Source organism: Strix aluco, chromosome 25, assembly GCF_031877795.1.
Source record: "Strix aluco isolate bStrAlu1 chromosome 25, bStrAlu1.hap1, whole genome shotgun sequence".
Classification (NCBI taxonomy): domain Eukaryota; kingdom Metazoa; phylum Chordata; class Aves; order Strigiformes; family Strigidae; genus Strix; species Strix aluco.
In genome coordinates this window covers 2,877,999-2,894,407 of record NC_133955.1, presented here as the reverse complement: position 1 = coordinate 2,894,407, position 16,409 = coordinate 2,877,999, and the positions used below count along the sequence as shown (strand labels likewise).

At 40.7% G+C, this 16,409-nt stretch overlaps 1 protein-coding gene across 5 annotated transcripts in view; it reads left to right on the top strand.

Moving 5' to 3' along the window:
- The window catches only part of CEPT1 (choline/ethanolamine phosphotransferase 1), a 72,505-nt gene extending 57,241 nt beyond the window's left edge, over positions 1–15,264 (top strand). For 3 of the 5 annotated variants that reach the window (XM_074850133.1, XM_074850132.1, XM_074850131.1), the window contains exons 5-9: positions 6,296–6,380; positions 11,082–11,213; positions 12,088–12,246; positions 13,455–13,580; positions 14,334–15,264. In XM_074850133.1, the coding sequence (XP_074706234.1) occupies positions 6,296–6,380; positions 11,082–11,213; positions 12,088–12,246; positions 13,455–13,580; positions 14,334–14,453 (622 nt within the window). In that variant the 3' untranslated portion in view covers positions 14,454–15,264. The remainder of the gene's footprint in view (positions 1–6,295; positions 6,381–11,081; positions 11,214–12,087; positions 12,247–13,454; positions 13,581–14,333) is intronic. The other 2 variants (XM_074850135.1, XM_074850134.1) reach the window with 1 other exon arrangement.
- Positions 15,265–16,409: the final 1,145 nt, after the last annotated feature.

The following is a 16,409-nucleotide window of genomic DNA, read 5'->3' as shown; positions in this document are numbered from 1 at the left end:
AGTTTCAGATGCCTTCTGGCGTCTTTATTTTTAATCTTAACTAACACGTAAAGATGCTGCTGCTTCCGAGTCACTCACCCAGAACATGCAAAGCATCACGCTTCTTTTACATGGTTTGAGGTCAGGTGGTAGAGATTCTTATTTCAGTATTGCACCATGTCTGAAATGGTTAAGCTACAGGAAATATGTATTCACGCTATTCTTTTTTATCTGATAGCTGTTTCATGTGACAAGCGTTTGTAGCGAGAAAGTATAATAATATAGCCCTGCCTTGAAAATACTGCATGCTCTGGCAAAATACAAAGGGAATAGCTGATGATTCTCTCAACACAGATAAAGCTTGTACTCACATGTGCTGGGCAGTGAGACTCCTTTAGTCATCGAGAAGAAAAAAATTCTTAAATTGTTACTGAAGTTTACTTACGCTTTTAGCCTGTGGAGAAATTATTGAAAAGAACACGAAGGCTTTAGATGGTGGAAAAGAAAAAGACTTTGGGAATCGAGTTAAAACAGGTTTACTCTAACTTGAGGTGCAGAATTCTAAAGAGCTGCGGCCCTGCCTCCCTCTTGCAGCTCTGCAGTGTCACCCTTCAGTACTTGTACTGCTGGAATGTGACTTTTGTAATGTTTTACCTCACATTTGGGTGTTTTTTCAAAGATCAGAATTGGGCAGTTTTAATACAGTTTAGCACAACCGTATAGAGGAATTGCAAATGAAGGTGCTTAAGATGATTGAATCTGGAAAATACTGCCTTTTACAGGAAACGAAATGTTAAAATAATACTGTTTCTAATAATATTCTGTTATGTCAGGAAACAAGTTTGAAAACTAGCAAGTAATTTGGCATGACAAGGAAGGACAGATGAAGAGTCAACGGTGTTGCGGTGCGTGCAGTAAAATCCGCGGCAGCCTTGCTGCAAGAGCTGGAGCAGGCCTTTGGAAGCTCTGTGGGCATTCTGCTGTCTTATGAATTTAGGTAAACGGAGCGAGGGATGAAATGTGCATTTAAAAGCACAACTTTTATGCTTCCCTGACTACTTCTGAATTAAAACACGTCGGTATTCTTGTTTACAGCCTTTAGTTCACGAAGGGAGCTGGTGCAGCGTTGACATTGTTTGACCTAGTCCCTGTTTGCTGTCCTCAGTTCTGCAGAGCTGCTGTTTGTTATTTTTTCCCTAATGTCAGTTTGCTGTAGAATCAGTATTTTTCAGGGTCATTTTCAGTGGTTTTCCCAGCCTTGCAATTAGATGTCTTGGCATTTTTAGCTTGTTAAAGTATTGAGTCTTGGTTCTTTGTTGCTTTGTCTTCAGTGTCTGATCTCTGTTCCTGATGATCTTAAAAACTTGATTCAGGGTCTTCTGTTTATTTTCTAGAAGGTGAAAAAGTCCCTGGTTTATCTGAAGAAGTGATCTTTGAAACTAGACTGCTTTGTGTCTATTGAGGAACTCTTACAATAACTTTACATCCATCTGTTGTAGCGTGGGCATGTCTTGGGGGAAACGGTTTGTTTCATTTTCTTCATTTCATAGGTATTAAGAATCCGCCACATATTGTGCACTATGTCTCTGTAGCATCCTAGCAACATAAACTGTTTGGGCAATGCTGACGTGACTCGATTTGTCAGGAAACATCAGGCAAAAAAACTGTCAGGTTAGGGGAAGTGTGGCTCAAGTGATTGCTGAAAATATCCCAGTCAAGAGGCTTTAAGAAACCCCCCTGCTTGAGCTGCAGAATTCATGCTGCTAGCTCTTTCCATTTGTTTTTTCTTAGGATGTCCACTATAGCATTTAAATGAGTAAATAAATACAAACATCAGGAGAAATAGACTTTGAACTGGCTGATTCCCTTCTTGTTTTGAAATATTTTTGCTTTCCTGCATTCTGCTGGTGGTACCAGGCGACTGGTTGTGTGCAGTAATTAAATGGCAGGGTGGGGGTCTGCAGCACCTCACTTTTGATCTCCCAATGCTGTGGCTTTTTTCTCCTCGTGGTACTTACTTTTTGCACTGAAGTGAAAATATTTTTCTGCTATTAGTTGATAAATGATCCACTGCTCCAGTTTGTGTTTTCTGTAGTCCTTATCATAGGAAGAGGCACTCCAATGCGCGGTGGAACTTTATGTGGAAAAAAATACTAATTATGTAATATTTAAGCAGGAGTGTTATGACCCTGCTTTGCAAATAATTTCCTTAGCCACTAAAGCAAGCTAAATATATTTTTCCTCAAAAGGCCAGTGTGGGTAGTACAGAAGGGCTTTAGTCAGTCTACAACCAAGCAGCTTTCCATGCAGCCCTGCTCTTGTCTTGTCATTTTATGAGGTACCTTCCCAGTTCTACCAGAGTTTAAAAACAATACAGTGACTGAGGCAATTTATGGGTTTTTTTATTACTAGCACATTTTATCTTGAAGCAATTCATAAATACAAGTTAATCATTAAAAGTGTAGGAATGAACGTCCTCTAGATCACCTGATGTGTTAAAATTTTCCAGGTAGTGTCGTACGTTACCTTTGCTCAGTATCTTGACAAAACCATTGTTGCTTTGTTTTCTAATGGCATTCTTTCACTTTTTTTTTTACTGTGTTACATTTTAAGGGCTGTTTAGGACTTTTATGATCGCTGGCAGCGGTCCACTTGTGTTGCATTTGGAAGCCTTAACTCGTTCCATTTAGTTTTCCTTTTACTCCCCAGTTTAAGTCTGTAGTTGCACAGTCACTTTGACTCAGCACGCTTTTGTTCAGCTGCCAAAAGAGTCAGTGCAGACCTTCCACTGCCCTCTCCTTTGTGCTTGCATCATTCATGAGGCCACACATAATGGACAGGGAAAGCTGATACGCTAGAAATGAGGACAGGAACCTTTCTTCTTCTTTTTTGGGTCATTTTAGTGAAGGCAGTTTCCTGCTCCAGTTGATGGCATGTGACTGTAGTGCTGGCACAAGGGAGAAAGTGAGACTGAGCAGGTGGTTTTGGGGGGGAGAACGTGGTTGGTCTTTATAGAAGCCGGGATGACTGCTCCTTTTAGCAGCAGCATGGATTTAGTCCAGTTTATGCTGTAGTTGCCCAGTCATTTTAAATTCAAGTTGAATAGAAGAACAGTGGGCCTCTTTTCCCTTTCACCCAGCTTCTGTTTCCAAATGTTGTTCCCTTTTGTGGTCTAGCTTCAAGGAACTGCCTGTTTGGATTCCTGTGTTCTTGGATTTCTTAGTAGTGGCCATTTGACATCCTGCGAAGAAAATTCACTGCATCAGGCATGTACTCTGCTGGTGTCGAGCATATCTTTTAAAGTCATCTCCCAGTGGTTTTAATGAGCATAGGATGTCCCCAGTCCTTTTTCACAGAATCCCAGAATCACCTCGGTTGGAAAGGACCTTGAAGATCCTCCAGTCCAACCATGAACCTCACCCTGACCATTCCCAACTCCACCAGATCCCTCAGCGCTGGGTCAACCCGACTCTTCAACCCCTCCAGGGACGGGGACTCCCCCCCTGCCCTGGGCAGCCCATTCCAACGCCCAACAACCCCTTCTGCAAAGAAATCCTTCCTAATATCTAGTCTAAACCTTCCCTGGCATCTTTGCCAGGTGTTTAAAACCAGATGGTTTTAAAACCATCCTTGATATTAAGAACTTATGCTTTGTTTAGGTGTTTAGCTTCTCACTTGGTCTTAAGTCTTCTGTCTTAAGGAGCTCTTTGGTGTCAAAAAAAAAAAGTCTTCTCTTTCTGTAGAATTGAAGTTAACTCGTATTTGTTCTGCAGTATGAGATTCTTATAAGTCAGGGAGGAGTTTTTAACCAAATATACTTGCAGTTCATTGCTGAACCCTTTCCAGCTGCCTGATGCCATTTTTATTTGAGTTGGGGAGGGCAGAACTCTGGGCAATGGAGCAAAGGTTGTACCAAGTCTGTGTAAAGAAGATAATGCTGTCTCCCTAACCCGAATCCAGGCACAGTTTCCATGGATTTGGTTGGTCTCCCAGTTTGGTGTAAAAGTTTGTCTTTCAGAATGCTTTGTCTTTTATGATGTGAATTTCTTTTTTGAAGTGTATGACCTTACTTTATTTTGCATTAAGATCACTGCTGCCAAAAGAAACCTGTTTTACTGTCCAAGGAAAGCTATAAACTTGAGTTACCTACATTAGTTATTAGTCATTGTTTCTGTGAGCTTTCTCAGTTGCTTTATATTCTTTTAGGTCATTCACAGAAGTAGTAAATTAGGCTAAAATGCATTCCCACTTAACCTGTGCAGGTTCACTGAGCTCCTTCAGCCCTTCCTCAGTTGGACACACTGAAAGCACATTTCCCTGCTGACTACAAAAGCTAGGAGGAAGCAATTTGCATTTAATCAGATGTTTTGTGTAAGTCTTTTGTTGCATTGCTGAGCATTTTTACTTTTTCTTGCAAGGTAGCTCAATGGCTCAATTTGTTTGTATGAGGACTGAAGTAGAAGGATTTTTAGAACATTCTTTCCTTTTTGTGGAAGTTGATTTTTTTTTTTTTTTTTTTTTCCCCCCCCCAAGCCGGTTCTGATTGCCTTACAGGATTGTTATTATTAATCAGAATATAGGAAGACCTCTGAGGTTATTTCCTGTGTATCTCGTATCTCCATGCTTGGTGTGGTGGAAAGAAAATTTACAAAGCAAAGACAGCTAAAGCAAACTTACTGGAATCTTCTCTAGATTTCCTCCAACAACTTTGGTTAAACTTTCCCATTACACGTTAAGAGTCTGGCTAGTTTGTGGGTATTGCTGCTCTCCCATTTTTTTTTTATCTTTGACGCTCCCCTCTGCTGCTTCACTGCTTATTTACTTGAGAAGGGAGGGAGCAGTGGGAGTTTGCGACAGCAATAGTCAGGGGTTGGGTGCCTCGTACCCTGTTGGCCTGATGTCAACAGTGCTGCCACGCGCTGATTCTGCTGCTTGTTCCCCAGGTGTGTGTCCTGCCCTTAGGGAGTTGTTCAGAAAGTCTCTGGGCTGATGGAAAGGTGAAGTCGGATGCAGTGTTTTTACACTGAAAGCAGCAAGCAGCATTTAGAGAATCCATAGTAAGATAAGAGATTGCATTGAATGCCACACAGTGTTGCCCTTCTGCTTTCTTATGCTGTGGGGGATGTTCTACGTGGGAATTGGACGCAGTGTTATAATTATCCCTTGTGCATATTGATCTGCTGCTGAAACAAAAATTGTATTTTGGCCAGACTGGAGATACTCAAATGAGAGAATCCGCTCCAAAACTGGAACAAAGGCTGTTCAGAAAACTTGGTGGCACACTGATCTGATACTAAACTTAATTATATGGTCTTGGAGCTCATTTAAGGCACACAGGCAAAAAAAAAAAAACCCAACCCTGAACCATTATTCCCCGATGCTTATGCAGTTGATAATTTCAACAGTATTTTTGTAACAGCAAAGCATGTATTTGCAAGAAGCAATTTTGAGTCTTTCCGGTAGAACTGTATTGATAGAAATAAGGGATATGCCATAAATATTTCAAACTGTCTCAAAGGATTATTTTTGATACAGTACTTCCGTATGAGATAGTGTGATACACCAGCAAGTCCATCCTCTTTATACTTGTATTTTTCTTTACTTCTATTTCTGGAATCGACTTGTATAGCCATTTTTCCCTCTTGCTAGCCCCCAGACTTTTGCATGCTCTTTTAAACAGTCTTAAACTCAATCTTTTCTATAAGCTGTTCCTTCTTGCACTTTTATAAAACATACTAGCTATGCTAGGACCACAAGTGGTTTCTCTTCTGGCTGCACGCTAGAGACCGACTCATGTAATCTTGAGCAGTGCAGCTGCCTGGCGTTTACATTTGTGTAAACTCTTCAGGGATTCATGTTTCTGTTTAAAGTTGGGTGCTATTCAGAGAGAATATTCATATTAAAAAATAGGATAAGGGATAAAATAGGCATTAAAAAGATATCTTCTGAATTTTATAATCTGAAATAAATTTTTTTTTTTTGGTGGGCAAGGTTGAAACTGAATATTTATTTCTGCAACCGGCAGTGGTCAGTTAAAAGAAGAGTTCCAACTGTTCCTTTTGACAAAATGGATTTTTATTGCACTGTGAAATGAAACAAAAACTATAGCCCAGCATGGCTCTTAATTTTAACAGTAAAACTAAAATATGTTTTTTGCTTTCTAAATTATTTATAAATTTTGCCTCTCGTTTTCCTCAGTATTTTGGAGTTTTTATACTGTGCATGATAGAGGAGAGCTGCAGAGCTTGCAAATAACTGACTTGAAATTGCTTTGAATAATTTTGCTTTTTTTTTTTGGCTTTTTGTACCTAATCAGAATTGATGTGACTGAAGTACAAATCTTCATAATAATCATGCATTTACTGGCAGTGATTGGAGGACCACCTTTTTGGCAATCTCTGGTAATTTTGTTCATGTTCTTATTTTATCCTTTTTAACAATCTCATAGACACCTGGCAGAACTATCTGCCTATAGCAGCACAGTTTAATTTGCGAGGGGAAGGTCTCCCTTTTCCTCATAAATGGAAATATATATTCTTGAGTACAGGTCACATGGCAATAACTGTGCATTCTGGTTTTACCAGTTACCGAAACAAGCTATTATTTTGTATATTCTATTTGCAGGTAGAAAGCTATCAAACATTTCATGAGATTAAATGTACCTTCAGTGAAGTCCAGCTTCCTTTGAGAGAGCTGGCCAAAACTGGAATGAATTTCATGCGATAAGCTAGATCAGTGATGGAGGAGTACCAAATTGGATTGATATTGGGAAAGCTTTTGGAGAGCAGTCGGTAACCATCAGTAGATAATTTAGCCTGAATGTGGCTGGCAACTCTTATCTGTATGGGAGGGAAAAATTGTCACTTCTTTTTTTAAAATGAAGATCATCTTGATTAAGCAAGCTGGCTATCATGGGCTGGCTGCATATAGATCCTGCAGACGTTACGCAGGCTGGCCGTGCCACGTCAGCTGGCAGTTTATGGGCTGTCATAAATTGACTTTATATTTGCATTTCTGAAGCCATGTTCAGCTATCAAAATGGCGTTGTCCAAAGAAAAGCATATATTTGCATATATAAATTAAAAAAAATAAATTTCTGGAAATAACATCTAAGGCATTGACTTCCTTGCTGAGTATTGATCTTGTTTGTGCAGATGTTAAATGCAGTTCTTAAGGTGCATAAAGAAATCTTGATTTGCGTTAAAACCAAGAGATGGTCAAAAATTACTGGAACATGTCACCCCAAATTGATCTAATCTGCTTCATATAACTAGAGAAACAAACCCTCTAACATTGTAGAGAATATCTAGACGAAGGAGCTAACCTTGGCTACCCCAATTTTGCTACATGTGCTTTCAGGCTTACAAAACCCACCCCCCCAATTAATTATGTAAATTTGGGAGTAAATACAATCTAAAGAGATTGAGTGTGGATAGAGCTAATTCTAAAAAAAAACAAAAAATGAGGCTGCAAGTCATTTTATTGGTGCCAAACTTTTCCAGAGACTATTGTGGCCAAATCCCCATGCAGCTGCTATGCTGCATTACAAATCAGGATTTCCCAATTCATGTTCCCAGTTTCCTTTCTCCCTTTTTAAAAAAAGGGGGGAAAAAAATGCTGCCACAGCAACTTCTGGCACAACTCAGTGCAAGCTGATGTTTATGTGAGCTTAGAAATTGTTCTCTTGTGTTATTAAATACCTTAAATAACCTGTTTTGGTGAAATCTTGAAATCTGTTCTGGGTTGTGGCAGCACTTGGCTAAGTCAGCTCCCAAAAGATTAAACTATTTTGAAGTCTGGTGGTGGATTAATGAAGTCATTTCTCCAGAGAACAAACTTGATCAGGTTTCCAATGACAATTAGGAATTTTTCATTCAACTTGTTAAATTTTGTGTTTGATTTAGAGACAAATGTTATTTACTATTTGCAGAGCAAAATATATCACACAACCTGTCCTTACCCCATCTCTCTCCTCAGTCCTTTAATATTTTATGCGACAGCAAAATTGGTGATTTGGTATTTTTAGTTTGTTTCTATCGGGGGGGTGGGGGGAATAATGGAATAAAATGTGGTTGTATACTCAAACATTCCACTTTCTTATGCTAACATGTGAAAAGGAAAAACAATCTGAATAGGCTAAATGCAGAATTGTGTATTTTGTCAATTGTTGCTTTCATTAGCTTTCTTTTTTTTCCCTGAAATGGTGTGTACCTGTACTGGCTTCCTTCTTTCTGTCAGTGTAGATTCTCTTTAAAGCGTGTTAAAATGCTGTTCTGCAAGGCTCCTGGGGCTCGGTAATTTCTGGTGGATGGTGAGTACGACTGCAGCCGCAATCCTCATTTGGAAAATGTGAGTAAAGTGAGCAAGCTTAGGTGCAACTTGTTTGATGCATTCTATAGAGGGCTTTGTCGGTTTGAAGTGAGAAAAGTGCTGCAATTGCTTGAGTTTTATTCCACAACGTAATCGTTAAAAGCATAAACACTTCATGAATATAAAGCAAGCTTGGTTTTGGCCCACTATGAGTTGTTATTCCTCTTGCAAATGTGACTGAAGTGTATGTACCTCCAGCTCTGAACTGCCGCTGGGATCCAGCCTCGTGAGAAGGACTGAGCTGCCCAGCTGGTTGTGGTGTTTGACTAGGAGGTAGCTGAGGAGAGTTCCTGGAGGAAGAGCCTCTGACCACTTACAGATGTGTAGTCTCTTACACACTCTTCACTGCCACTTCCCTGAGCCCTTAGCTGTGCTCTTTGCCTGTTTCCTAATTAATATTATTATTCTTTTTAAATCCCAGTTCATGCTGCACAAAACTCTGATGGCATCTAGTCTGGAGGCCTGACATTAGTTTTCAGGCAAATGATTCTGGACTTGCTTTAATCCAGACTCTGGCAAGCACTCGTTAATCCATTCTTTGCCTGCTGCCACTTTTTTTTTAATTAACATGCATGGTTTTTTTCCCCCAGACAAAATTTGGAATGCTCCCTTTACCAGGACGTACCTGTATTCAGAAGCTTGCTGTGCAGTGTAGCTTTTCTCTAGTAATCAACTTCAAAGGGTTTAACAGAGAACATAAGTTACCTGCAAAAGATTTGACCTGTGATACTTTTCTGCATTATTTGACGTTTTCTTGTGAAGTTCTGCCTGCATCTGACTTCTGATGAAACCTGTGCAATTACCAGTAAGGTCAGAATAACTGCATGGACTGTAGTGGTACATGGAATACCAGACAGGGAAGTCCTATGGCTTGCATTGCGGTCTCCCCTTACTTAAAAAGTCAGGGGCTGCAACGCATTTTTTTGGGAAGATTTCTGAGTACAACTCCCTCTCTCCCTTTACTCAGCTTTTTGGTTTTTTCTTTTTTCTCTGTGCTATTTGCCTGCCTTTGCTGCTCCCAACTTTTGGCCTTGCTGCTTTGCTTCCACTTTCTATGCAAAGCAATTTAGCAGGCGCTGCCTTTTTATACTTCTCCTTTGAATTTCCTCTGCCAAAGTTCAGTATGTAGCTTTGCTTCCCACTAATTATTTCTGCCAGATAAGTGCAGTCTAATACCTGTCACTGATGTAGCTATCAGTGGAAGCAAAAAGGAGTGATAATAAAGCATAACTAGTCAAACTGGATGTTATAACAGCATGGTCTTACCCTTCTGCCTTTCCTGAGCGTCCCTCTCAGGTGTGTTGTTAGTAGTTTGGATGGAATTCATGGGGTGTTTTTCCCAGCAAACTCCCCTTGTCTTTGGGAAATGTCAAGCTTAATGTCTTTTGACTCCTGCATGAAGCTTGCCATTGTTTTCTTCTTCCTGTAGAAGAGCAAGTTCACCCCATTCTTTAAATACCAAACTATCATTGCTGAAGCAGAGGGCAGCACAGGTACCTTCCTTCATAAGACTAAGGAGAGACCTTCAGAATTCCTGTGCCCGGTAGCATTAACGAATGATTACAGTTAGCACTCCAGTCTGTGGCAGTGTATGCCTTTTGTTTACTTGTCATTATTCTTTCTTTACTATCTTTCAGAAAATGTTTTTTGACTTAATTGCAGCCTGAGTGAAGGCGAAATGTGTTTAAGTGTTACGAAACCATGCCAGCCAGCCAGAAGCCTGCAGGGCAGTGATTTGGAGAGGTGGTCTGGGTGCTCATCTGTAGGCTGCCTAGGAGCAAGGCAGGAAGAGTTAAAGCTGGCTCTGCCTCTTAGTTGTGCCCTGAAAAGATCGAGAGATTCAGTTATTGAATGTGATAGAAAACTAATGACTTTTACCTGCTGAAAGCTACACTATAATTGAAGAAAAATAGAAACAACTTGACCTCATTTGGGCTTCTGTATGTAGTTGGACCCCTTGCTGTTGGGGAGCCAAGTGTGTTTATTCAGTTGAGTTCCTGAATTAAGAGCCCGTGAGGGTTTTTAGTAGTTGTATAGATAAAGTTGGGAAGTTTTGGGTAGCATTCTCTAAACACTTGCTTCTGTAACATATTTACTGTGGTGTATTTTGAACTCTTTCTTCTTCACTTCTAGTTTCTCCTGTTCTGCTTGAAACACTACTGTTAAAAAATGAAGAAAACTACTGCCTTTCTTTCAAAGCTGCCTGTGCTCATTTTTCACTCCTTTAGCGACCTTATCACTTGCCCTCCTGGACTCACTGACTGAGATGACTTGTCTGATCTGTTTGCTTCCCTTGTCTTGCCCGTAAGGTAGTATCCAGTTTCTTAAGGGGCCTTGTTTAATCATCTCCAGTGGCTTTTGCTTTGCCCAGTTTGATCTTGGGCTGCAGCTGTGAGTTTTACAACAAGCTTCAGAAAAGATGACTGACGCATTTCTCCTCCATGTGATACCTGGGTGCTTTAGCTAGCAGGTTCTTGGTTTCTGTCCGCTTCTCTGCTTTTGATGGCTCTTTACAGGTAACTGAAGATGAGTCCGGCTTTATGGGAAGCTTGATGGAAGGATTATTGGAAAAATACATTTTTCTCTGTGCCTTGTAGAAATTTAAATCTCTGTATAGCAGAGAAAGAAAAGCAAACGTGTTGGAAAGTGGAGTGTTTGAGTGCACCAGAAGTACTAAGCCCAACTTTAGTTTGCTTGTGCATATTTTAACTTCTTGTCTCTCTTCCATTAAGATTCCAATACTGAATATTCAGGTGAAAATATTCCCGGCGCTCTGTACTGTTGCAGGAACCATATTCTCCTGTACAAACTACTTTGGTGTAATCTTCACAGGTGGAGTTGGCAAAAATGGATCCACTATAGCAGTAAGTACTTCATTCTGCTAGTTACGCTTCAGCACTCTGTGGCTTTTCAGCCATGTCTTTAGCTTTTATTTACCATAATACCTCCTACGTGTGAAATATTTTCCTTTCAGTTCCTTGCTGGCTTGGGAAAAACAAGTTGATATTCTCTGCATGAGGATAGTAGCTTTAGGAATCAAGAGTTTTAAAATTTTTGCGTGATTAAAAGTGCTTGTGGTACTTTGATATTTGCTTTTGAACTAATCATATAAAACAGGTTATACAAATACACACCCTCCCAGAGAGTTCATAGAAAAGTCCAATGCAAAAATCTATTCAGAAGGAAGTTCATCAAGAAGATTGGTTATGGTTTTGATCTTTCTAAAAGATCTGTACTATTCATATTACCAGTGAAAAAGTACAGGTGGAGGTATCTGCACGAGTGCCTTCTGTTTCAGTGAACGTGGAGATTGATTCTGGAGCCCCAGGAGTTTTCCAAAAAGCAATTCTATGCCAGTCTAATAATTATTTGCTACCTAGAAGGCTGTTTTAGTTGCTTTCTAGCTGGCACAGACAATGGAATAGAAGTATTGTCTCCTGTCACTTGCTAACAGCGTCAGCCACTGACCGTGTGACATGTGTCAGAACTGTGCACTTCTTGCTGCCTAAAACCTTACTTTCTCCCCCAGCACAAGAAAGGTTCAACCACATTCTCAGCTGATACTCAGGTTACATCACACTTTGTTCCTGTCAGTACCAGTGTTCAAAAAGACATGTTTTTAATGTGATTTTGGTTAGAAACCACCCGCTGCATGCCATGTGAGCATTCGGCTTATTGAGCTTTCTTTGCAACGTTCACCTTTTGTTAACCTAATGGTTTAACTTTATCCTGCTGTAGGGAACGAGTGTCCTTTCACCTTTTCTTCATATTGGGTCAGTGATTGCATTAGCTGCAATGATCTACAAGAAATCTGCTGTGCAGCTCTTTGAACGGCATCCCTGCTTATATATACTTACTTTTGGTTTTGTATCTGCTAAGATAACAAATAAACTAGTGGTAAGTGCACCAAAACCTTGGAGTTTCTTGTTGCGGTAAAACTTTCTGTAGATTTTCAAGTTCTCTGCTTATTCCATTGACTGACTTGCATCTGTGTGTGTACTGAAGTGATACTCGTGCTTTACTTTCAGTAGCTTGCAGGTGCAGGGGAGCCTTTCTTCTGTTTGAGAGAGGGGTAGTAAACCTCAAGCTGGTGCCATGGTTACACAGTCAGTGCCAGTACGGCTTACAGTTGCCCAAGTACTGTTTCTCCCCCTTTCCCTGCTGTTTATTCACACTTTTGCAGAGCATTTATGCACATGTGTGATGAGCTGGGCTGGCACAGAGTTGGCTGAAACCCCCCTCAGATGCAGGGAGGAAAGTTTAGGAAAAGGAGAGAAGGTGGCAGAGCTGCTGAGGTTTGAAACAGTTGCTTGGGGTTTACCTTAAACACTTGGAGAGAAGTCATGGTTAAGGTTATTAACAGGTTTGAACCAGGGAACAGATGCAGTGCTGTCGGGAGAGGAGCCCCTGTTGAACAGAGTGAATGAGGGATTAAACAACTGCTGCCCCAGCCCTCCCAGTTCTGCAGGCAGATGGTGGGTTGCCCCATGAACTGGATCAGTGTTGGGTGTAACTCTCACTGGAAGAAAAGTTTATTTCTTACTACACAGTCACAACAGTTCTGCTGGTAAAAGTGAGGATGTGGTGTAGGACAGCTCTGTGCATGTGGGGGAGGGTGGGAAGGTCACCCTGGGACAAAGACATGATCATCAAACTGTAACCAGAGGGAGCTGGTGATCCTTATGGGATGGGAACAAATAGGTGGGGTGAGAGGAACACCAAGTGTCTGGTTTTTGAAGATCTAGCAGCTGTGAGTTTTTGTTTCCAGGCTCAACTAAACCTTAAAATTTACCAGTCTACTTCCATTTTACTGTGTTGTTTCTGGCAGGAGGAAGAGTTTGTGGGCTGGAAAATGTGTTAAGGTTTTTTTTCCTGTAGCTACAGTCTTTGTTCTACTAAAAGATACTTCTCAGCAAACCTTGCATCTTGTGTAGCTGTCGTCTTTCATGGTTAAAACAGTATTGCTGCTGCTACTTAAGTACTTGATATATCTCACAGTACTGTGGCTTGAGCTGTAACTTTTTTGTCTTTGTGTACTCTGAAATCACTCTGCCTTGGCTGGCACATGTTTATTTCTTAAACTTCCCTTTTTTTTTTAAATGTAGGTCGCACACATGACCAAAAGCGAAATGCACCTGCACGACACAGCATTCATAGGCCCAGCACTGTTGTTTCTGGACCAGTATTTTAACAGCTTTATTGATGAGTATATTGTACTCTGGATTGCCCTGGTAAGTATGGGCTCGTTTGCTTGTCGGTAATCACTGCAAACATGTGTGTGCTCTTTCCCAAATATCATTTGTGTTGGTTGAGCCCAGCTGACTCACCCACAGGGTGATGGGACTGGGAACCTTCTTTACTGAGTTGATTTTAAATAAAGCGAATGCAAAGAGGTGAATAGGGTTTGCTTGGTGCATAGTTTGAATCGTTTTAAAGCAATGTAGCAAATATTCAAAGCTTAGAATAGAAACTTTTTGAAGATTTGTGTTGATGTGTTGTTAGCAAGGGAATATATTATGCGCAGTGCAAGTGTAGTATGGCTGTGACTTGAGCTCTTCTGTCATTACTAGCAACACCCATTAGGGAAAAATATCTTGTTATATGTGCTTATCAAGCACTCAAGTGTTATCTACCAAAACGCAATGTTAACCTTTTAATAAAATTTATATTTTATGTATGGTTATTACCATTCAGAGTTAATGGGGCATTTCACACTGTCAGTGTAGTTGCTGTAACTGTTTTCCCCTCTCTGACTCTAGAATTAAGAGTCTGTATTCTTACAAAGCTGGAAGAAAGCCCCCTGCCTAGAAACTCTTTCTTCACCGAGTGATTATTCCTACAGAGTTAGAGATTTAGTTTATGAAAAGAAGACCCCACTGCTTTTATTCCGAATTATGCAGGTGGTGTTATACTCTTGCTTTATAGCCTATAATGTCTATAAATAGTCTCTAATCTACATGTGTGTAATTCTTTTCCTTTGGCAGATCTTTTCTCTCTTTGATTTGCTTCGATACTGTGTCAGTGTCTGCAATCAGATTGCTGCCCATCTGCACATCCATGTATTCCGAATCAAGTCCTCCTCCACGCATTCTAATCACCATTAGGAAATGGGGAGCCACCATAAGGAGAAATAAGAAAGAGTTGGTTTTCTACATGAACGGATGTGAAGATACGTGGGAGACTAAGGCAAAAAGCAGATAAGAACAAAGTAATTTATAATAATCAATGTTGTATAACTTTTATTCTTTGTTATCAGTAACACTCCTTAACTAGTCTCCTGCCTGAGAGAGTGAGTTCCAAGTACACCCTAGTCAACTCTACATGTAGTCAACTCTGTTGGTTCAAAGCCCGGGAAAGCATGCAGGGAGTAATGCTCTGTCTTTGTAATTACCTTGATTACAAAATAATCTATATATGGTGAATGGATCCCCAACAACTGAAGTTTCTAATGTAGTATAATTACAGCTGCAATACGACTTGCTTTTAATTTTAATATTTCATCATCTCTTAGTGAAATACTTGTTTAGTGTCCACTTGAAATTTATTTACTAAAGACCTGAGCTGGTAAAAACAGAGATATCGCACTAGCTTGTGTAGCTGAAGCAGCTGTCGAGGTTTGAGTCCAGACTGATGTGGTTCTTTTGCTTATGCATTGGTGATAAAGCGGTTTCTTGCTAAAGAATAATGTGTTGAACAGGGTTCTGCAAGCAGAAGGGGTGACCGGCATGCAAAATAGTGTGGTATCTTTGTCAATTAATTTTATTTTTTTAAATAAACATTATCTAAAAAGACAACTTATTTCTCAATTTTCTTCAGTGGAAAGACTATAAAAAAATTTTACTGTTTACTTTTTTATGTATAAAACTCAAGCAAAATTTCCTTTCTGCTCTTAATAAATAAGAATTCTGAGAGCAACAGTTGTCTTCAGATGTGTGTGTTGCTCTGTCCTACTTAGACCTAAGTAGTACACTCCTGCCAGCTATTTAGAAAGCAGTTTTGTAATGCTTTTATGTGCACAGTGTTGTCAATCCAGGATCTCCAAGAGCTTTCTCTGCTACATAGTGCAGTAAGTTTGGGGTGGGGTTTTTTTGTTGTTGTTTTAATACCATTTTAAATGTGAACTGCATCAGGGAGGCTAAGCTGGATTTAATGGAGCGTTTAGTCGCGTGGTAGTGAAGTGCTGCGGTGTGTGCCACAGGCCCTGGCACTGAGGGGCACTTCAGACCCTGGACAAAGTGCCTGGACTTGCTGTATAGAGCAGAGAGAGCAACTCCAGAGCAGGATCTGCCATGGCTGTCGGGGAGCTGCTTGGGAGACAGTTGGTGGGGAGTGCTGGGAGCCTGAAATCCTAGCCCTCTGACCATGGAGCACCTCCCTCGGTAAGAAAATGCCTCTGCTTACTGGTGGTGTGATTTAATTCCAGTTGGCAACTAAGCCCCAAAGGAGCCGCTCACTCACTCCCCCATGGTTGGATGGGGGAGAGAATTGGAAGAGTAAAAGTGAGAAAACTCATGGGTTGAGATAAATGCAGTTTAATAGGTCTGCAAGCGCAAGCAAAGCAAACCAAGGAATTCATTCCCATCAGCAGACAGGGGCTCGGCCATCTCCAGGACACCAGGGCTCCATCATGCATAACAGTGACTTGGGAAGACAAACACTGTCCCTCCTTCTTCCCCAGCTTTATATGCTGAGCATGACGTCATGTGGGATGGGATATCCCTTGGGTCAGCTGTCCTGGTTGTGTCTGTCCCCCCCAGCTCCTTGTGCACCCCCAGCCCCCTTGCTGGTGGGGCGAGGTGAGAGGCAGAAGAGGCCTTGGCTCTGTGTAAGCCCTGCTCAACAATAGCAGAAACATCCCTGTATTATCTAAAACACAGCCCCATACTAGCTATTAAGATATTAATCTAGATATTAAATTAACTCTACCCCAGCCAAAACCACCACAACTGGGAACCCAGAGCCACAGCGGTACCTGAAAGCAACTGCATGTGTCTCTCCTTTTGAAGGAATTAAGTACAGCTCACTTGAAAAAAAAAATTAAAAAAACCCCAAAAAAATAC